At 43.4% G+C, this 23,560-nt stretch overlaps 1 protein-coding gene across 1 annotated transcript in view; it reads right to left on the reverse strand.

The window, feature by feature from the left end:
* Positions 1-320: 320 nt before the first annotated feature.
* The window catches only part of LGI2 (leucine rich repeat LGI family member 2), a 28,632-nt gene continuing 5,392 nt past the window's right edge, over positions 321-23,560 (reverse strand). The window contains exons 4-8 of the mRNA XM_027544194.1: positions 22,342-22,413; positions 16,873-16,944; positions 15,721-15,890; positions 9,330-9,494; positions 321-1,529 (exon numbers count right to left, since the gene is read on the reverse strand). Of these exons, the coding sequence (XP_027399995.1) occupies positions 712-1,529; positions 9,330-9,494; positions 15,721-15,890; positions 16,873-16,944; positions 22,342-22,413 (1,297 nt within the window). The 3' untranslated portion in view covers positions 321-711. The remainder of the gene's footprint in view (positions 1,530-9,329; positions 9,495-15,720; positions 15,891-16,872; positions 16,945-22,341; positions 22,414-23,560) is intronic.

Consider the following 23,560-nt stretch of genomic DNA (forward strand, 5'->3'; position numbering starts at 1 on the left):
TCGCCTTCGTCTCACTTCTGGGCCCGCAGCCGTGATAGACCAGCATGCGTGTCAGCAGAATACTTTCTCTGTAGCAGAGAAAGCAATGTTAAACCTTATTTTGTTAACACACCCGTGATGAAGATCCATCTATAGGAACCAATGAAATAATCAAGGCTCTGCTATTAGGGGGGATTCAGGAAACTGGAAAGGCTCAAAATAGCACTGCTGAGTTGTTATCAGATTTTAAACTGATCATCAGCAAATCTTTTCAGCTGTCTCTGACTTTAAGCATTCTTACCCAATAGACTGCTACAATGGAATGAGAAGGGCCCAAAGTGTATTTGGTCTTTTTTGTTTGTTTGTTTTTATTTCATTATAAGAGCGGTCCCAACTTATCGAGTTTTCTCCTTCCTCATTAAAAGGAAAAAAAAAAAAAAGCTTATTACGTCCCTAGATGGTAAGAGTTAATGCTGTACTCTTTTCTCAGTAATTACAGGCTTTAGGATGTCTTTTTAAGTGGGAGAATGGACGTGTCATGCAGTTAGCCAATAAATGCAATCCCTGATTAAAATATGAGTTCTAAAAGTTTGCAAACTTCTAACTATTTCCCTAGTGCATTTTCAGTTTCGGAGATGTGAACCTGGCTTCTTTCCCACCCCACCCCCCACCCCTCAGTTCTCTCATGTAAGAGCTAAAGCTACGTGTCTTTTAACTTCACCAATCACACCTTCACAAACTTAAGTCGACAACTATGTGTTCAAAAATCTTTGTTTTCCCTTTGAAACTGGATGCGAAAAAGAAATCTCTCCTGTCAGTGGAGACGGCTGTGAAGGAACGAGGCGCCTGCACATAAATCTCCTTAAATTTTTTGAAGAGCTGCTTCTCTTTATCCCACTGGTATATCTGGGAGAACGTGTAGTCACTCCCCAGGGCCAGGTAGTGATTCTCTTTAAAAGAAAAGGGCTGCAGGGTCATGGCCCCCCGGGACGGTAGAGCCTGGATCTCCACAAACTGCTTGCTGTTCCACCTCATGACCCTGGAGTCCCCGATGAAGCGGGTGAGGGACAGGTAGAGGGCGTTCTGCATGCGGAAGCTCTTCACAGCCAGCACGTCCTCCATGTTGGGGATGTCACTGTGGGGGACAAACTTCTTCGAGCTCTTATTCCACTGGAGGATGATGGGGACCTGGGAGCGGCTGGACAGGATCAGGTGTGATTTTCCATCTATATCCACGAACTCAGCATCCGTGTCCCTGAACCACTCGTGCAGGGACTGATATGAGTAGAATCCTTTGCTGTTCCATTTATACACAGTTGACAGACCGGCTTTGGAGCTGTCGGCGATGACGAAGAACGTCTCATCCTCGATCTGAAACAGCTCAATGTCGTTGGGCTTGGAAATGCGAGACACTTCTATGTCTTGGAATTTGACAAACTTGGTCCAGCTCTCGTCGTATCTGTAAATGTGAGAGCCGCCGAAGAGCTGGGCCACCACCACAAAGACCTGGTCTTCGATGAGGATGGCCTTGCAGCCCACGATGGACTGACCTGTGCTCCAGAAGAGGAGAGAGGGGGGTTAGGACAGCCACTGTGAGAAACTCTTGTCCAGAGTCAGAGAAGGACAAATGTTATATGATGCCACTTCCACGTGAAGTCTAAAAATAATACAGGTAAACTTATTTACACAACAGAAACAGGCTCACAAACATAGGCAGCAAACTTACGGTTACCAAAGGGGAAAGCAGGGAGGGATAAATTAGGAGTATGGGGTTATCAGGTACATACTACTGTATATAAAATAGATAAACAACAAGACCTACTGTATAGCACAAGGAACTATGGTCACTGTCTTGCAATAATCTATAATGGAGAATAATCTGAAATACATACATATGTATACAAAATGGAATCACTTTGCTGTATACCTGAAACTAACACAATATTGTAAACCAACTGTAGTTCAATTTAAAAAAAAAAAAAAGAAATAACAAACAACAATGAACAGAGTAAATATTTGTTTATGTAAATCTAAACTATATAGTAGTTCAAGGGGTTGCAAAGAGCCGGACACGACTGAGCGACTTCACTTCACTTCAAACTATATAAAACAAGAATTTCTTCAGGTAAATCAACTGTATTAAATAAGAACATATTAACCAGAATATTTTGAGTTTAATCAAGAGGATGAAAAGGATAAATAATTATGTAAATCTAACTTGTATTTAAAAATTGGTAACTAATAAAGTCTTTAGGTAAATTTTAAAAAGTGCTTGTCCATCGTGAAACTGGTATTCTTGTGAACATGTAGCCATTGTGGAAAAAAGTGTGGCAGTTTTCAGAAATCCTAACAAAGAATTACCATATGATCCAGGAATTCTACTTCTGGGTTTAGACCCGAAGAATTGAAAGCAGGGTCTTGAAGAACACCATGTTCACAGAAGCATCATTCACAATAGTGAAAAGGCAGAGACAATCCAAGTGTCCATTGATGGATTAATAGATAAAGTGTGGTAATACACATCACGGAATACTGTACCACCTTAAAAAGGAAGGAAATTCTGACACATGCGATGTGATGGATGAATGTTGAAGACATTAGGCTAACTGATGTAAGCAGTCACAAAAAGGCAAATAGTGTGTGATTCCACTCATGTGAGGTCCCTAGAGGAGGCAGTAGAGAGAGAAAGCAGAAGGGTGGTACCCAGGGCCTGAGAGCAGGAGAGAAAGAGGAGTTACAGTTTAATAGGCATGGAGTTTCAGTTTTTCAAGATGAATTCTGGGGATCGATGCTTGTCTTGGACAGCACACAAACATAGTTAAGATGGTAAATTTTATATTATGTATATTTTCCCACAATTAAAAAAATAGTTTAAATGTATCTCCAGAGAAATAGGTAAGTGTTGGTCACCTTGGCCTCTGGTGTCTTTAGAGGCAGGTACATAATTCAGGAAATTCACTAAGACACAAATTGTCTGCATGCTATTCCTAGCTCCACAGGTCAGAATGAAGCAATTAAATGGGTTTCTTCTCTTGATGGTTAAAACACTAGGAATCAGGACTTAGAGGCGACTCTTTAGCAACTGCCCAGAGCAGGTGCTGCAGGAATACCTGCTGATGAGCCACCATCTGAATGATTCAGCTGTGGCAGCACCACACCGGAACTTTGCAGGAAAAGGGGAACCTTTTCAGTCATGACTCCTCTGTCTGGCTCAGCTCCCACCATCCTCTCCCCGTCTGCACCCAGAGTCTCCCTCAAAGTCTCCCCAGTCTTCCCATCCCAGCCAGAGAACAATAGCACCGCCCACATCTCAAATAGTACTGACCCTCCATCCATTCCAGCCAGAGAACAATAGCACCGTCCACATCTCAAATAGTACTGACCCTCCATGTAGGTCATTCAATTAAAAGTTATTTCTTTCCCCTTATATCCTAGGCAATTTGGACCAAAGCGAATTTGGTCTGTAAATTACAAGGATAATTACCCAATTTCTATTCTTAGTATTAACTTTGGGGGAACATGGTGACTGGTTTATAGGGTGGTATTTACTTTTCTCTTCCATTGCTTTGGCTTCCCAGCAAGAACCTGGTCCCTTTCCTTTGTTGAAAACTAATTTTTTAATGTTCATCAAAGCAAATTTTGAAAATAATAATAGATAACACTTATAAAGGCACTATTCTAAGTCCTTTACATGCTTACTATATACTTAGTATATACCCATGGAATACTTACAACAGTCTTATGAGGCTGGTATTCTTATTACCATCACCATGATCCTCATTCTATAAAGGCATAGAAAAGTTCAGTAACTTATATAAGGTCACACAGCTATTATACCATGTGGTAGAGTCTGAGACTCAAATCCAGGGAGTCTCATTCCAGCCCACACTCCACTACCAATGTACCAAAAAGCACAAAGAAGGAAATTTAAAAAATCACTTCAACTGAAAATGCTGAAATAACACTTAATATCTTGATATAGTTCTTTAATTGCCAATCTCTGCACATACTCAAAGGTGCTTTTTAAAAATAGACTTGGGCAAGAGTAACATGAAAACTTACATTACCATATGTAAAATAGATAGCCAATGGGAATTTGCTGTGTGGCTCAGGAAACTCAAACAGGGGCTCTGTATCAATCTAGAAGGGTGGGATGGGGAGGGAGATGGAAGGGAGGTTCAAAAGGGAGGGGATATATGTACACCTATGGCTGATTCATGTTGAGGTTTGACAGAAAACAATAAAATTCTGTAAATCAATTATCCTTCAATAAAAAAATAAATTAAAAAAGAAAAGAAATGAGGAAAAAATAGATATGCACTTACAGTATACACGGACTTTTTATAGGCTACTTTTTCCCCTTGACCATTATGTTGTGAACATCTTCCCATGTTACTGCATCTTCTACAACTTGGATTTTAACACTACATAATATTCCATTGCATGAAGACACCATATCTTACTTAACTAATCCCCTACTGCTGGACATTGCAGTTATTTTCAGTTTTTCATTATTGTAGATAGTATGTTTCCTTGCAGGGAAATCTGTTTTTGAAAACCATCTGGCAGTGGAGAGATTGCAGGGCAGATGTTGTGCACATTTTTAAGACTTCTGAGTTTAAGCTATTAAACCGCTTCTCAGAAACTTCTGACTCCCACCTGCCAACGCTAATTGAGGTGCATGCTCCTTGTTCCCCTGAGGCCTTAGCTATGGAGGTCCCTGCTCTGGGGTCTCAGCAGAGGGGCCATGTGAGACAGAAAGAATTCCTTTCTTGGAGATGCTCCATAACACCTCTGTCCAGGGGTAGCTTATGAAGTTGTAGTTAATGGAGTTGCAACAGCATAAGAAATCTTGTGTGTGTGTGTGTGTGTGTGTGTGTTTTAATCTAGGAGGAGAGATGCTGCAACATATTTAGTGGACAGAAATCAAAAAGCAAATGAAATTAACCCAAAATAGGAGAGTTAAGTTACGTAGAAAGAAGATGTAAGGAGCAAAGCTGGGGATGGGAGTCATGACCCTGGGTCTCCCTCTCCTACTAGAAGACAGATGTCCCTTTTGCATGATGCCCAGTAGGGCCACAGAAGAGGAAGCATGTGTCCCTACCATTCCTTGGAGCCCCAGACTTGCCAGGCGTGAATGGAGAAAAGCCTGCCCAGCCCTTGCTGACTCTGGGATCACCATGTGATCAAACATGATAAATGAGGCATGCACAGCCCTGAGAGGGAAGAACAGCCCACATTTGCCCTGGTCTGGTTTAAGGCAAGTGGTTCAGGGCTGTGCCCTGGCTCATCCATTTGTCGTATGCCCAGCTTGTGTGAGCTACAGAGCTTTTCTTCATACCAGGCTGAATTCTAGCGAGTCACACTCCTTCCTCCAAAGAACGACTGATCTCCTTGCTTCTGTAACCATCCTTCTCCCCTGCCTCCCTCAGGCCATTCTCTGCTGGTCCTGGCATTCCTACACTTGGAAAGTTGTAGAGACATTTTTACTGAAGTCAAAGAGTTAGGGTCAATGGGGGAAGGAGAGCCGCTTCTGGTTGTTGATTTTTTCACTATAAAATACAGACAATAGTACACACTATGAGGCTGTGTGATTGAGGGAAGAAACGACTTATGAATCACTGAGCACATAAATATGAGCTGCCTTCCTCTAAGTGAAAAATTATGTGACAGTGAATGTCATTTGTGTTTAATGGAAATTCATGTATTATGAGAGCAGAGAGAACAGGTAAATCATTCTAATAAGGTAATCAAAGAATGCTCCCTGTAGGAGGCTGCATTTGAACCTGGAAATCCAAGTAAAGGGAGAAACAAAAGAAAGTGAGGTGGCTGAATTGTAAGATGTGATCAGAAAGCATTGACAGAAAATTGGCAATATGTGTTTGGAAAGGTGTGTTGGGACCCTGATGCATGAATTCTGTGTGCTTTCGTAAATTAAGTAAAATATCTGAAGCTCGTGGATCTCCCTAGTGGTGGCAGCAAGGAAGGAGAATCACGTGTTTATTTTTTATCTTCAACTGATATCCCAATTGTTAAGAATTTACTATATGCCAGGCCCCATGCTAAGTGTTATATAAGCTACCCAGTTAAATTCCCGTGGGCCCAACACTATGATCCCATTTTACAGATGAAATGGGAATTCATGAAATTACCATTTTACAGATGAAAGAGGCTCATGGATGTTAAAACTCAGCCAAAGTCATCAGTTAGAAAGATCCAGAGCCAAATTTATGAAAAAACAGTGTCATGTTGGTGTTCCTAAGCTTAACAAACACAAAGCTTAATGAGCTGTTGTAGCTCATTTCTTGGGCTTGCTGTAAGGCAGATCGCCGTGGGCTTTGTGTCCATCTGCCACCTCTCGGAAGATTCAGACTTCGACCCTGAGAGGCCAAGGAGTCCCTGGAAACCAGCAAGCTCCAGTCCTGGCTCTAGCCTCACCCACTCTGCCCTCACCACTTCCTACCCACCAGTTCTGTGGCCTCTGCCAGGTCACTTGCCTGAACCCTTGCAACAGCCCTTCAACTACTTTCTCTGATTCCACTTTTGTCCCCTCCCCACACATAGACTACTCTCCACTCAGCAGCTGCACACAACCTAGCACTCTGTAGCAGGCACCCAAATCTTCCGTGTAGACTGGCTGATGCCTGCACAAAGTCCTCCATGACTCAGGTAAAAACCCAAGTCCTTGGCAGGACCTGCAAAGCCCTCAGGAGCAGCTCTTTAGCCTCTCTGACTTTGTCTCCTGCAACGGCCCCTGGACCACTCTGTCCAAGCCAAACTAGCCACCTGCATGTTCATCAAACAGGAAAAATACCCTCCTGCCTCTGGACATTTGTACTTGCTCTTCGGAATGTTCTCCACCTCCTCCAACCCCTGCTGTCCATGTGCATCAAGCCCTCATGTCCCACAGGTTTTATTCAGATGCCTCCTTAATGAAGCCTCTACCAGACACTCTATGTAACATTTCAATCCTTCCACGCCTAGCACTTCAAATCTTTCCTCCCTGCAGCCTTTTCCCCTCTTAGCATGCTGCCATCTAATGCTTTGTATGTATGACAATTATTTGCCTTGTTTTGCCTCTTTTTCTCTCCACCATTATAATACAAACTCCTTGAGGGTGGAGGTTTTCCTGTGGCTTGTTCACTGCTATGGCCCCCGCACCTAGACTGGGCTTGGCTCAGAGTAAGTGCTTAAGAAACCTTTGAGTGAACAAATGAATGAACGAATGGCTTGAAGAACCTGGTGCTGTGACCTAAACAGTGTGTAGGAAGGGCAGATGCAGGGCAGTGCTGTTGCTTTCGACCAAGGTCAAACAGGAGAGGGAAAGGGAGGGATGAGCAGTGATGAACCCTGGGCTCTGCCTTGGAAGTGACAGCAGAGTGGCTCAACATACCCGAGCCTCCATCTCTTCATTCATAAAGGTGAGAAGGAAATCGGCATTAGGAACTGCCTGCGCTGTGCCTGCACTTATCCAGTCCTCACACCCAAGTGAGGCAAGTCTCCTGCCTATTTCACAGATGAGAAAGCTGAGGGTCAGAGGCCACAGCTACTTCCTAGCCCATAGCGGAGTCAGGAGTAGAACCCACATTCATAGATTTTCAAACCCTGAGCTCTTTATGCTTTATACACCTCCTCTCTCTTGAACGAATGGTGCTTGTCCTCTACCTATGGGCAGGGGACCTGCAGTAACGCCTCAAATAGCTATTGTGAGTTCCGATGAGACTAACCAGTGCCTGGATCCCGGTAAGCCCACAGCCAGGGCCAGCATGAAGCACTGGCATCAGAACTCCTTGCTTTAAGGCACAACTTCACTCTGCTCCTACTTCCTCAAGTGGGAGGCAGGAGAGAAGGCAGAGGGGCTGGTTCACTTAGCCCTTGCCGATCTTCCAGGTCAGAGAAAAGGCACAAGCAAAAAACCTTGCAGGTAACAAAGCGAGTCCCTCTCTCACCCTCCTTTTTCTTCTAACATGGACTGGCTCTTGGGTCTTGAGGCCTGGGCTTCCCTCCATCGTGCACTGCACTGTGAACCGCAGCACTCACCTGTGCTGAGTCTGCACTTGGAGTGAGTAAGGCTGCTCCCCAGGAATGTGGGCTCAGCACTGGGAGGCCAGATGGCATCTTGGAGCATCGAGATGTACGTCTCACAGACCTCTCGCCAGATCAGGCTCATTAGCAGCTCTGCCTCCAATGGTGAGCGTCTCTCTCCCTGCATCCCTGCACCTGTGGCAAGGCCACCTTGGGCTTGAGAGGTTCCTAGGAGCCTCTGGACCCTGAAATGCTACCTGGACGTGCCCCCTCTGCAGCAGCAAGATGCTGCTGCAATCAGACCAGGAATCACAGAAGGAAACCCGCACACGGGGCCACAGTTAACGGTGCTGTTTGTAAAGTCAGGATTATGATTAGATTGCATTTCAATACAGAAGTCTTTGAAAGATTATTTTGACTTTATCCACTTATTTAAAAAGCAAGTAGATGGTCTATTTTTAGTAGCTCTAAGACACTGGGATTCAGTGACAGCACTGAATGAATCACCAAGTCTTATCCCAAAGGTTTGAATTTAGGAAGCCATTTATGCTTATTTTGTATGTATTTACTAAAAGGAAGGGCTTCCCAGGTGGAACTTGCCTGCTAAAGCGGGAGGCATAAAAGATCTCTGGGTTTGATCTCTGGGTTGGGAAGATCCCCTGGAGGAGGGCATGGCAACCCACTCCAGTATTCTTGCCTGGAGAATCCCATGGACTGTGGAGCCTGGAATGCCATATTCCATAGGGTAACAAAGAGTTGGATACAACTGAAGCAACTTTGCATGCACACGCTAAAACAAAGCAGTGATCATCAGGGCCTGGCCAGGGGGCAGTAGAAACAGCTACAGAGTGTGTGTCTGTGTGTTGTGTGTGTGTCCACACTTGTGTGCATGAGACTGTGTGTGTGCGTGTGTGTATGTATTAACATTCTAGTTACCAGCATCACAAAAGTCAAAGGATGCATATAGCTGCTAGAAAGCTGGTGCAGTCTTAGGCTGTCATGACTGTTCAAAATCAAGGGATTCTAGAAGTGACTTCTCCCCATTTCAGGAAAGTGCTTCCCACCACAGGCCCCCCATCACCCTCTCCCTTTACAAAAGGATCACCAACAGTAAGTAGAATCACCACCTGAGCTTTCTGTTTGCACCATAACTCACCACATCCAGAAAAAGTTGGAGAGAAGTGGGTAGGCTGGAAAGTGTTCCCAAATCAAATCAAGTGGGAGAGCCAAGCTCCCTCTCAGGATGACAAAGAACATTTCTTCTCTCCCGGGTTTTAGACTACTCTGAAATGAGGTCAGTACATCCAGTCAAAGCCACAACACACCTGTAATGTTGTCATAGCTCCGGAAATTCATTTCGATGTGGTCCCATTCCAGCACCATGCAGTTCTCCATGCTGGGCTGAGCGATGGCCACGTACACGTCATTCTTGGAGTTGAACGTATCCACTGAAACTGACTGGTAGGGCAGAGTCTGATGAACAACAAAATCTGGGAATGTGTGTTTAAAAAAAAAAAGTCCCCATGAGATCTCCTGTGAGAATTACAGACCGCTACCCTCACCCCTTCTATCTTTTCTCTCATTGATTCCAAAGAAGACTGGGGAGAAGGGAGGGTGGGAGAGAACACCACACATCCCAGCATGTTTCAGTCTGAGAGATTCCAGAGGGTTCTGGCTTGCATGGGATTAGCAGATTGAACGCACAGCTTCTTACACAGCTTCCTTGAGATAAATAGCTCACGAGCTTGGCTAGAGTATCTCAAAGTTTTAAACAAATTTGGTGAGACCTGGCTTTCAAAAAGACAGGACAGCAAGGATGCTGCAGAGTAACATTCCTGAAATTACCATGAAATTTACTGTGTGAAGACGGGATGCTGTGGTTAAATTCCTTTTCGAGATGCTGTATTTTTAGCTCACTCAGAATAGTCCCAGTAGTAAAGAAAAGTGAAAGTTAACTCCCAAAAAGGCACTTTTGGAAACCAAACTGAACTCTCTGACTAGGTCTCGGAGGTTTATAAAGCCCACAGTTTGGGGAAGTTAACCTAAGTGTGTTTACTGATTACTAGCCTCGTACAGTGCTAAGTATGGCAGTACCTGGGATCTGGGCAACACTCTGCAGCTCAGAGGGCAGTTGCAGGAGATCTTAAATTTTCCAGCAGCATAGAAGTCATCCTATTTGAGCACACGCTCTGCTCCTCCATTTAGTGGTAAGTCAATACCCGTCATCTGTATCGCTCCCCTGAGCTACAATGACTCACTGTCTGAAATCTTGGTAGGAATGTACAGTGTCACCAAGAAACAGGGTTAACATGCCATTGGATGCAAGAATAGTTAGTGTGTGGGGTAGCCAGAGAACTAGTGAAGAAAACAAAAAAAACCCCAAAACATTCATAAGAGTTTATTTCTCTGGCCAGAAATATTTTAGGGTTCGCTGCTTCTTGGCAGGCTAAAAGCGCCCAGAATAAAATGAGGGTGGATGTCTGGTTTAGGAAAGTCATTCCTATGAGAAAAGCCTGGCTTTGCCCACTTCTTCCCCTCTCAATCCTTCTCCATGCCTGCTGAAGTCCCATCTCCTCTGCAAACCTGTTCTGATGGGTACAATCCACAGGACCAGTCCTAACTCACTGGACTCAGAATCAGGCACTATTGTTCACACGTGATTATTCACAGTGATTGAATCTCCAATTTTGTGGCATCCTGGTAGCTCAGTCAGTAAAGAGTCTGCCGCAAGGGGAGACCTGAGTTCAATTCCTGGGTCAGAAAGATCCCGTGGAAAAGGAAATGGCAACCCACTCCAGTATTCTTGCTTGGGAAATCCAATGGACAGAGGAGCCTGGTGGGCTACAATCCATGGGGTTGCAAGAGTCAGACACAACTTAGCAACTAAACCTACCTACCTATAGTGATATCAGGGTCACATTTGGAAAAATTCAAGGAATCTTAGCTCCGGAAGCTGAAGCTCAGAGAGGGTGTGCTCTTGGCCACTGACACACAACCAGCATGATGTGTCTCTGGAAAGGCTTCCTAAGGAAGGGCCTGGGTCTCCATGACACACGCTCACAGCCGCCATTCAAGAAATAACTGACTCAGAAGCCTCACAAAGATGCCAAATGAGAAAGGCATTCACAGGCCAGACACCAGGTAATAACTAAGGAAGGCCAGTGCAGAAGGACCAGAGGCAGGTCAGTGGCAGAGCAGCTGAGCCAGTGTTGAGGTGGGAAGCATGGACAGGGGTGGGATGAGCAATGCCAGTCAGGGGCAGGAGAAAGTAGGGCTGAGGAGTAAGGGCAGAGTGAGGCACCGGAAAGAGCACTGTGCCTGCAGTCAAACCACCTGAAACCACCTTCTGCCTTTGAATTCCCAGGCTGTGCACTTCCCTCTACAAGGCCTCAGTTTACTTATCTGCAGTATGGGGACAATGATACCTGCCTCTCAAGCACAGTGTCAGGGACAGATTAGGCAATGCGGTGGACATGCTGACCTCAGACTCAGCACACACGAGGCAGTCCCCTCCACTGTTCTGGCCACTGCTGGGCTATCTCTCGGGGTAAGTGTCCATCGTAACGGCATCTAAGATAAAATGCCTGAGTTATGACTGTTTTTTTGCTGAGTGAACTCAGGGAAGTTGCCCAACCTTGCCCGGCCTCAGTTTCCTCGTCATTTATTATGATTCATACTCATGTAGAACAGTGCTTTACATGCGGTGTGTGTTCATACGTGTCACCTCTTTGGAGGGGCCCATTTCATTGCAAGTGGACAGGAGCTACTGACTTGGTGAATGTGGGAGGGCTGACCTCACCCTGGCCTACTCTGAAGATGTCGGGGGAGAGGATGAGCCTGAATGAAGGACACTTGCAGGTATAGAGAGAAGGGGGAGAAGCAGAGAGAAGGCTGCCTCTACCTCTGACAGCAAAAGGTGACCAAGGATCTGTGGGGACAGGCAGCAGGAATGGAGGAGGTAACTCCCTTCTGAAACATTCAGAAGCACCAAGGCAGGTGGAACAGATGGCTCCTAACCCACCTGCACCTACTGCTCCAGGAACTCAGGAAAGAGCTTCAGATTCCCCAGGAATAAAGTGAGAGCCACTTCTATCTCACAAGGGTGCTGCAGAGACCCAACAGGAGAGAGCTGGTAAGTGTGAGTGCCCAGCCGTGGCTGCACTCAGGAGTTTTATACATGTCACAACGACAGTGAGAAGCTGCCTGTGTGAAGACTTAGGGCTCCAGCATGGCTCCAGGCTCCCTCTCCTCTCTCAAGACCCACCAAATACCAGCGTTGCTTGGTCAAAGACTAAAAATTGGAAAACTTGCCTGATTCATTCCAGTGGGCCCTGGTGGTCCCAGTGTAAAAGTCAGAAAGTGCTCTGGGGGCTGCAAGAGGTTTCCATGTTCACAGGCTGGTCAATGGGAAAGGGAACAGGAGCAGCCATGGTCTGTTCCCTTTCTTGGAGGTAGAAGAGTACTCAGCGAGTACAGCCGTGTTCTTTGAATTACAGCCAAGAGGGCTATCACCTCCTCCAGCATCTCTGCTTGTCTTTTCTCATCCAAGTGTGCCCAAGGTTACAAACACTCCCGATGACTATAACCCCAACTCCTTGTATGCACAGACTTCTGCCTACACTGAATCCCCAGCAACATGAGCACTCGTGAGCTTAAAAATGCAGGCTGTTCAACGCACAGACCCAAAAGCTTACATTTTTTTATTTTAAAAAGTTCCAGAAAGAGAGCTGCCAAAAATAGAGAGCATTTTACAAATCTAGCCTCTAATGGCCCTATTTCCATTGATTTCCCCAAAAACGTTGGTTTCATAATATTTTCTATATCCTAGCTGACAAAGCAGACTCCTAAATCATTTGAATTATAAATAGAATTCTTTTAAAAAAATTTTTTTTAATGTGGGCCATTTTTTAAATCTTTATTAAATTTGTTACAATACTGCTTTTGTTTTACATCTTTTGGCCTCAAGGTGTGTGGTATTTTAACCTCCTACCAGGGATCGAACCCACACCCCTTGCACTGGAAGGCAAAATCTTAACCACTGGACCGCCAAGGAAGTCTCATAGATCTAGTTCTTAATAGGAGACTCCTTCTCCCTCTTTGATGCTGCTGACTGAAAAGGGGAGGAGGAACAGGAGGAAGAAAGAAGAGAAGAAAAAGGGGAAGAAACGGGGGAAACAATATGATTGATGAATGTGTTCTTGTGTGAATGGGGGAGGGGACCTGGAGAATTTAAACATCTTCCCTCATCCCCCTCTTACATTACTTGTCAGAGACAGCAAAAGCACGTTCATTGTGGAAAGATCTCAAACAATCCACATATTGATATGACATCAATTTACTAGTGTTAAAGTATTAATGGCCTTCTCTGCAAGAAGCCCTGCCACTTCCATTCACATCTGATTAAGTTCATGATGTCAGTAGGACTCTTACAATTTAGGCCTTGCTCCCACTGGAATCAACAGATTTTTACATAGCTATTTATAGCACTTGCAGGAAATAAATTATACATGATGCTGATCCTATGGGGAGAGAAACTGCACATTAATGCATTATTTCTCTTTGCATTTTCATCAGCCCTGAAATAGGGAAGCTAACGGGACAATTAGGATGCAAAATTCACTCCCTCTAAGGAATTTAGTGAATTATCCACCTAACGTGGGGAATCATGAGCAGGTAACAGGGATTTTGGAGGTGGTTAAAAATAGACTTGAAGCAGAGTGTTATGGAGGGACTGTGATTAACCTGGAGAGCTGAAACCAGCCAGGGGTGGCTTTGTGGTGTTAATTACACCCCTGCGCTAGGAACAGGATGGTAATCATACGTTCCTCTCCCTGGGAAGAACAAGGTGAGACATCTACCTAAAGAATTTACTCCTTCCTAAAACCCTGAGCTAAGAGGAAAACAAGGCACTGAGAAAATATGCTTCTTCCCCAATCTCGTGTAAGGATGCAATACCGGTACCATGAATCTCAGACTTGACTTTCCAACTTCCATCCCTCTTCACCTATTTCCTCCCTAGTCCTAAATAAAGCAGCAGAGGATGAGGCTTGATCTGAGCCAGAAGATAGGAAGGGACTATATTTGGGGGTGGGTCACAGCTTGCTGGCACCATTTTTTCATGATGGAAGATGCTGTGAGCCAGAGTTTATTTGTTCATGAGCCTTAAGGGGATAAAACAAGTACAAAGGCAGAATCATCATTTCCTTGCTTCTAGGGTGGGGTGCTAACTTTCTAAATTTTAGCAAAAAGCTTGTTAGGGAAGAGAAATATATATAAGAGAATGCCCAAAATATGTTAAGGACTTCATGCTACCCCAGAGATGCCAGGTCTGGAACAGATGCCTGAGTTCCAAGGCTCTCTACAGCCCAAGCTATTTCTCTCTGAGACTGGCACTTTTCACACACTAGGGCCAGGTGTGAAGAGAACAACGGAAAAGCTGCTCACTTCAGTGTAGGGTTTAAAAAACTTTCCAGAAAAATGAGAAGAGGCAGAAAGGAGCCCCAGTGAGCTGTGGTTTCACATTTCGTATGGCATGGCCTTGAATGCAACCTTTTGGTGCAAACGTCATTGACCGTGACCTCTGATTTATTGCGCTGCTCTACAATACAATAAATAAACCCCCAGTGGCCTCAGCTGGCTAAAGGGCACCTGCCAATTACACAGCTGAATAAGTCCCTGTTCAGTGATGAAAGACAAGGGCATTTCCATAAGACTTCAAGTTTCCTCTCAGAAAAGGACAGAACTTGTCGGCGTCCCTTATTGACAAAGATATCTGGAAATAATTTTTACTTCTGAGTTTTTGTTTGTTTACTTGATCAGGGGATAGCAGTAGAGTTTAAATGTGGTATTTTGTTCTTGGAGTTTTTGTCTTTTGAGTTTCTGTAACTATTTTCTGAGTTTTCAATCCTGCTGCTCCTACTGACATGCCTTGAGGCTTTGTAGATATCAACTCTCAGCCTGAATGTTTATTTTTATAAGTCTGGTAAGCAGGTTGCATACTGTGGCTTGATCCGCTCTCCTTTAAAATGTGGCTTTAAAAGCTGTAGAAACTCCATCTAAGCTTTCATATGGAACTACTCTCCTGTTTTCTACAAGATATGACAGTTGAGACAGTATTTTAATTTTATCTTTTAACCTAAAAATGTATAAACTGAAACCTTGAGGCAGGCCATAGAAAAAATAATCAAGCTTTCTTTACATTTTGTTTCCTCAGTGTGAATTTTTCCCTTTGATAGCTCGTTGTTAACTTGTGTTTCTACTCTGCCATGGTTATGTATGACTTACCTAGTTATCTCATTTTACATGAAACTACGAGAGTAATTCTGGTATTTATTAGTTAAGTGTCCAATAAATTTCATATTATTCAATCAAGAGAACAGTAATTTAGGCATCTCTGCACTGCCTTTCCATGAAGCTTAGCCTGATTTGAAAATGTTCTCATGCCAAACTCACCAGTTCCTGCCTTAAAAGCTTTAGAGAAATTTGAAGTTGTAAAGAATCAAAATTAAAGTCAGTGCAGTTAATAAAAATCCTTCCAGACTGCTGAGATATTTTCCCTGCCACATCAATTCATTTCTTTTTTAACGCTTAAATTTCCCCTAAAATAATTTTGATAGAAAACTTTTATCCCTACATTTTCCAAACTCCCTATTGATAGTATTTTTAAAGAAAGGATTATTCTAAATAACAGACTTTGATGATAAAGGTTCTGAATACCTGTAGTTGTGCATTCATAGTCAAAGCTGGTCACGTCATTCAGCTTCTTTTCCTGATATTCTGGCGGACCGATACACAGGACATCAGAAACAGTGGAATTCGTCATCTTCAACCACAGATACAACCACTTGGCTTTACAGTCACATTCAAACTTATTGCCCCTCAAATCTCTAACAAAACAAAACAAACACAGACGCAGAGAAATAGACATGTCAGAAATGTTTTGGCAGTAATATGAAACTCCAGAATTCTTAATATCCTGACATATTTAACAAATCCCAAAAAATGGAATTAAAAAAAATTTTCTATTTAATGCATCCAATGTCCTTTACTTCTCATTGACTTCATTGAACACTCTTTAGTGTCCTTGATTTTAACCATATAGCACACAGAGAGTTCTCAGAGTTGACACACCACTATTTCTGCAAATCCTCTTGAAAATGTCACCACACCATGCTGGAAATGGGGGAGGGGTGAAAGAAGAACACCACCCAGCATAGGTCCTTACACGAAAACAAGACACTACAGGAAGATAGCTCTGACAAATGCAATTGATACTTTGCTGCTGCTAAGTCGCTTCAGTCATATCCGACTCTGTGTGACCCCATAGACGGCAGCCACCAGGCTCTCCGTCCCTGGGATTCTCCAGGCAAGAACACTGGAGTGGGTTGCCATTTCCTTCTCCAATGCGTGAAAGTGAAAAGTGAAAGTGAAGTCGCTCAGTCATGTTCCAACTCTTAGCAACCCCACGGACTGTGGCCTACCAGGCTCCTCTGTCCATGGGATTTTCCAGGCAACAGTACTGGAGTGGGTTGCCATTGCCTTCTCCGATTGATACTTTAAGATCTCGTTAAACTTTGTCCAATAAGGGATGACAAAACACAAGAAAATAAAGCAGATGGGGAAAAAGCGGGACCATTGCTCATGGGAAAAAAGGGGGACCCTATCACCCAGCATACCGAATTACTACTGGCCTAATGCTACTAAGCACAGTTAACATGGCAAAATTAAACACAGTACAATCTATATGCTGTTTCCCAGTGTTCGCTGCTTTGTCATGGGTTTTTAGCTATTACAACAAAATGCAATAAAAATCCAGGGGAAGACTGGATTTCAAGACAAGCACACATAAACTTAATTTTCATTACTTACAGTTCAATCAAAGAGTCTAAATCACTGAAGACATCCCTTGGGAGTGCTTTTATGTGGTTGTTGGCCAAAGAACTAGAACAAGAAAGTCACGATTTAATGTGTATATTATCTTTATGCCCAGTCACTCTGAAGTCCCTTAAATAATGCAAGTGATTTAAAACAGAGCTCAGTGTAGTTCAATGTCTGACTTTGGTCACTGATACTGAGATAAAGAATTTTAGTTTAGTTATACAAAGAAAACATTAGAGATGCTGAACTACACAATATAAGTTTTTTTATTTTGTTTTTAAAACAATCATTTATTAAGCTCTTGATATATATGTTAAACCTCATGTTTTATGATATATATGATATACATGTTGGCATCTCACGTTTCTCAGAATAAAAGCCAAAGTCCTTTAGATGGCACCCAAGGCCCTCCATTGTCTAGTTACCTCCATTCCCACCTACCCGTGGGACTGAATCTCTACTGACTCAGATCACCCACACTGGTTCCTTTGCTATTCCTCACACAGGCTAGGCATGCTCCCAGCTCAAGTTCTCTGAACCTGGTGTTCATCTGCCTCAGGCTGTTCCTCTAGTTATTCACATGGTTCAGCCAGCACCCTCTCCAGGTCCACCCTCCACTTTCACCACCTTCCCTGATCTCTACACAAGTCCCTTCCATGCTCTGTGGATCTTCATTGCACAACTATCACTTAGCAAACACTATATATTATCTATTTGTTTATGGACTGTGTATTCTCCCTAAACATAAGATCAGAGGTTTTTGTCTGTCCACATCTGTACCCCTTGCATCTAGCACAGTGGCACACAGTGGGTACTCAGTAATTCTCTCTTGAGGAATAGTTTAAACACCAAATGGGAATGATCAAAAAAAAACCCCAAAAACAGATGTTCAGTCTTATCCCAAGAAGTTCCCTAGTAGGGCATCCAAGTGAATTTTATTACTTGTGACTTAAAAAAAAAAGGACTCAGTAAATACTCTTTTACATAAAGAATCTCAGCACTAACCCTAATGATGATACAAAATCTCAGTGAACCACAGTTTAGGGAATGACTGAGATCAATCTCATTTTCTCCTTAATGAAGGTTGACTAGAAACCATTCTGCATTTTTGTTCTTCGAGTTGAAGAGCTTTCTATAATGTCTCTCTATAATATAGTCCCCATCTTCAGGAAGTAGACTTGAACGAATATTATCAACGCTTTCTCTGATGACTTAGGATTATGCAGTGCCCTGTCATCATCCTGCTGAAGATGAATGTCCACGGTGCTGGGCTGCTGACGGAGAAAGATGCTAGGCATTGAAACGATGTACATCAAGTCTGATTTCCCCCAGGCCTCGTGCCCTGAGTGAGTCAGCCAAAACACTCATGCTTACTTTTGTTTTCTTCTACACACTTGAGTACAAACAGAAAACATATAAATGATAATCAACACGTAGGGAATTGAGCACCACCCTCTTTAAAAACACATATGAAACCAGTCTTTTATAGCATCCTAATGACCCATCCAAGAAGTAGGAATGAAAGAGTGTTCTTCCTTAGAGTCAGCTAGGATAGAAAGCTTTGTGCCCATTTTTAATCCAAACATTCTTACTGTGTGATACCAACAGAATACAGGGAGACCTATAGTTTCTGAATTATGTCCTTTCTCATCCAGGTAACCACAAATGGATTAAAATACAATTTCATGTATCATTTTACATTTCTTTCCTAAATGATTTATTTGCATATTTTTTAAGATGTTGGAAATAGGTTGAACAGATGATAAATTAGAATTGTAACTACAGACTGTAGATTATAGACTTCGGACTGTAATCAGACTGAATGTTCTCTAGAAGCAGCTTTTTGAAATTTAAAAAGGAGAGAGTTGTTTTTATTTTTTTCTGGTTGCTAGTCACTTTTTTTTAAAGTAAAGCACAATTTTTTAGCTAATTAAAGATTACTAGTTTAGCTAAATATTTTTAGTGAATTGAAATGCACTGGATTGAAGTGATAAGCATATATAGAGTCATCAAGGCCAAAATAAAAGCAACTGTTCTAAATGTTCAATTTAGATTTCAGAAAGCTGAATTATTTAGATGGACTATCCACCACCACCTCCCCATACCCCCAGACTCAGTGCATAACATCTCACTTTCCACTTCATTTTGTCTACAAATTCATGGCACATACTTCATTTCTAAAACTACTTAACTGGTCCCTTGGGCTTTGTGGGACCGCTGGAAAAACAAATGTCCCAGATTTTAGTTACAGATTGGCACTGTTCCTTCAATGCTTTGAAACCTGATCTGTGTTTCTTTGTGTATGAATGTGAGTCTGCAGGTGTTAGAAAAGTTCATAAAAGATAAAAAGCAGGTACTTAAACAAGCAAATTTCAGACAGTCACTTCCTTAAGCACAGGAGTGAAGTTGAATGAGCTTACCAGTTCACACAGAAAAAAAGAGGATGGGTGATCAGCTCATTCTTTACACAGTGTTTTGCTGCTTTGTGCTCACACTGCATGCATGCTCAGTCATGCCTGACTCTTTGTAACCCCATGGATGGTAGCCCACCAGGCTCCTCTGTCCATGGAGTTTTCCAGGCAAGAATACTGGAGTGGGTGGCCAATTCCTACTCCAGGGAATCTTCCCAACCCAGGGATCTAACTCACATCTCCTGCATTGGCAGGTAGATTCTTTACCACTACACCACCTGGGAAACCCTGAACAGCATAGTAAATGTTTTTTATTACTACATATATCTCCAGCCTTAGAGGAGTCAACTTTAAAAGTCATAAGACTCGCACTGCAGTAGAGCATGTAAGGAAAACTCAGCTTAGTAACTCATTGGTCTGCCAGTGAGTCAGAAAGAACATCCTGCTGGTTTAGCCCCATGTGAGATGCTGGTGAGGAGTAGAGCTAATGGAAGAGCTGTAGGAACCCTGCCCTCAGGGAGCTCTCAACACAGCTCAGAGACGAAACTAGCATCCGTGAAATGGCATCAACCAATATGGCCAGTGTCTACAGCCAAGAACTGGTTGTGTGGAGTCAGCGGGGCAGGCTACAAGAAGGGAGGAGGGGGGATCAGGACTGGCTCCAGGGAAGAGAGAGAACTTAATCTGGACTGTGGAGGAAAAGGCAGATTCCAGATGACTGTGGGCAGAAGAAACCATCTCCTGGGCAAGGGAAATGATGTAAGGGAAAGGTTGGTTATGGGGGTGAACTGGGTGTGCTCAGGAGAGCCCAGTATTGTGGGCATATTCAGGGAAATAGGGCTGGAGAGCTGGGGAGGGCGGTGCTCTGTAGGCTTGACTGGAGGATGGTAACACATGCCAGATGGTAATGCATCTCCTCTAACACATCAGATGCACTCTGGACCAAACAAAAGACCCCTTTGTTTCCTCTGTGTGTGCCCCTGCGTGTCACACAGACAAAGAGGTGCCTCTTGCACATATATGGGTAACATAGCATATGGCTGTATGTGCAAATGCACAAGCACACACATAGTTATGTGCACCCACAAATAGAAGTGCATGGACCCACTTACACAAAAATATGCAAATATATATGCACAGTACCTGCATATTCACACCTATTTTCAGATCAGGGACTTACAGCCAATTGGTTCAATGAAAGTTGACATCTGGGCAAAGTCAACCAGTCACACTGGCTTTGGTTTAGATGCAGAATCTGCCCAGAGCCTTTGGTCAGAAACAAAGCCCCTCATTCCTGACTTTCGGGAAGTGGATTTGTCTGGCCACAGCTGTTCCTCTCCAGACATCCACAGCTGTCTTACCAAAGACCCTGTCTAGCCACCCAAACTGCCAAGGCTACTCAGCAGCCATTGGAGAAAACTGAGACTTCTTCCTGAGTGGATGGAGGGAATGATGATGCTCTGCTGTGGAGGAGGAAGATGATAATAATGCCAACCAGATCCTGGGCATTTACCACGGCTAATGGGCCGGATGCTCTGCAAACAAGCATTAACCCACTATGTGTAGCTATTTTATGAGTTCAGTATAATCATCCCCATTTTCACGGATGAGGAAAGTGAGGCTCAAAAAAGGTTAAATAATCTTAACAAATGGCAGCCTTGAGATTTGCACCTAAGTCTATGTAACTCAAAGCCCACTGTCTTGGCCTCTGCAAGAATGTGGGGATTGGGCATCTAGGCTGAATCTGAAAAAACAATCAAGACTTTTATAGGAAAGAAAGAAATCACAGAGAAATAACGCCAACAAGAGTTTGATGCTGTCCAGGATTGGCTGTGCTGTTTGGACCTCCCATTCCCGCTCCCTCATCTTCTTCCTCTACAAACTATGACTCAGGCAAGACTTTTGATTGGTAGGACTCCAGAATCAAGTGCTCGCTGAGCCTAATGACAGATACCTTTGCCTCTATCAGGGTCTGATGTAAAAGATCATCTCTCTAGATGCTTTATCAGTTAGAGTTCACATACGGGAGGTACTGCCACCCTTGCCTAATACTCCTGCTCAAAGCCCTTCAATTTCCCCAGTTTGTTTTTTTGACCATAGGCAAGCTCACTGTGGAAATGGGGTATGTTATCCTACTCAAACACAAAGTTTCTAGTATGCAAATGTGACTGGTTCCTGGCTGTTAAATTGCTCCTACCAAGACAAAGACGATGTTCACATTTTCATAAGCTCAGCCACTATTTCTCCAGTTTTCTAAATTTGCTAAGTGTGTGTGCTTGTTTCATTTGATACACCAATTCAAATCAATTTGTTTAATTTTTTTCTCCAGAAAGCTATTAAAGAACCCAGAGAGCTTAGCTTAAGCAACAGATAAATCCAACATAAAAGAAAAAGCTATTTGCATTCAAATTAAAGGAACCACAAAAATGTCTCTATTCTGCTTCAACAAATGTTGTTCCTCCATTCAGCATTCTTCAATGAGTTAGGTAAGCCTCAGTTCCCAAATCTGTACAATGGGGACTCCCAGATTAAGGAGAAAGATAAAGAAAAGCTTACTAAGCACAGAGTAGGTATACAATACATGTTTCTTTCCTTTCCACCTCCTCCATCACTCCCATCACTCCCCGATTTCACAGGCAGTCATGTGAACCATAATGGTGGTTCAGGAGGATGGAGAAGATAAGAAAGCCAAGTGTGTGAGTGCTTATGATGGGATGGTGCCCGACTGACAATATAGAAACCTCTCGGGCAACCTAGAAATGAATTCCTTCAGTGGATATTATAATATGGACAAAACAGCCAAGAAAGAGAGGCACTGGGAACTCTACTCAGTACTCTATAATAACCTACATGGGGAAAGAATTTGAAAAAGAACGGATATATGTATATGTATAACTGAATCATTTTGCTGTACACCTGAAACTAATACAACATTGTAAATCAACTATACCCCAATATAAAGTAAAAATTTTTTAAAAGGAGAGAAGCACCAGGAAGTGACCCTCACTCTACACATTAAAGAAGTTACAACACTTTTCACAGGACTTACAGGTGAGTCAGGTCACGGAGGCCACGGAAGGCGTTTCTTGAAATTGTTTCTATTTTGTTCCCTTCAATGAACCTAAGAAGAAAATCCATATAATTAAACTGAATTTTCTGTGCTTAATACCTCAAAAAAGATACTGGGATGCTTTCAGAATGGAATCTGAATGCACTTATGAATTTCAGAAATTCATGCCCAAGGGCTCGGCCAGCGACACCAGATTCCAAGTGGAAACCGGGTGTGTGTGCAAGAGTGCATGCACACAGATATGCTTTTTGCATTCCTTCCAGAAGCAGCGTGGAAGTCTTCAAAGTCAGAGTCGGCAGCAAGGGTAGAAACACTTTGGGGGAGAAAGAAGAAAGCCCTAGACAAAGGCAAAGGAAAGGAAAGGAAAGTGATGTCACTCAGTCGTGTCCGACTCTGCGACCCCATGCACTATATATAGCCTACCAGGATCCTCTGTCCATGGGATTTTCCAGGCAAGAGTACTGGGGTGGATTGCCATTTCCTTCTCCAAGACAAAGGCAAGATATTCTCAAATTCCACAAGACTGGAACACTTCCAGATCTCTTTCCCCCTCCAACCTTACATTTCACAGCACCTGGCTATTAATATTTTTCTTTATATCATTGTCCCTTGAACACAGCCCTCTGTTTTACACCTCCATATTGAAGCCTTTGGGCTTCACAGGTGGCTGAATGGGTAAAGAAGCTGACTGCCAATGGCAGGAGACACAGGAGACATGGGTTCAATCCCTGGGTTGGGAGGATCCCCTGGAGGAGGGCATGGCAACCCAGTCTAGTATTCTCACCTGGAGAATCTCATGGACAGAGGAGCCTGGTGGCTACAGTCCATATGGTTGCATAGAGTCAGACACAACTGAGTGACTGAGTGCTTATGCACACATTGAAGTCTTTGCCCAGGGAGAATTCAATTAAACTTGGCTTCCAACAAGCTTGGGCTTCCCTTGTGGCTCAGCTGGTAAAGAATCTGCCTGCAATGTAAGAGACCTGGGTTCGATCCCTGGTTTGGGAAGATCCCCTGGAGAAGGGAAAGGCTACCCACTCCAGTATTCTGGCCTGGAGAATTCCAAGGACTGTATAGTCCATGGGGTTGCAAAGAGTCGGACATGACAGAGATTTTCACTCCCTTACTCCAACAAGCTTGAGTTCATCATGTCCTGCACAGTGTCACCTCTGAACACATGGGCGACAAGACAGAGATA

Source organism: Bos indicus x Bos taurus, chromosome 6 (genome assembly GCF_003369695.1).
Source record: "Bos indicus x Bos taurus breed Angus x Brahman F1 hybrid chromosome 6, Bos_hybrid_MaternalHap_v2.0, whole genome shotgun sequence".
Taxonomy (NCBI): Eukaryota; Metazoa; Chordata; class Mammalia; order Artiodactyla; family Bovidae; genus Bos; species Bos indicus x Bos taurus.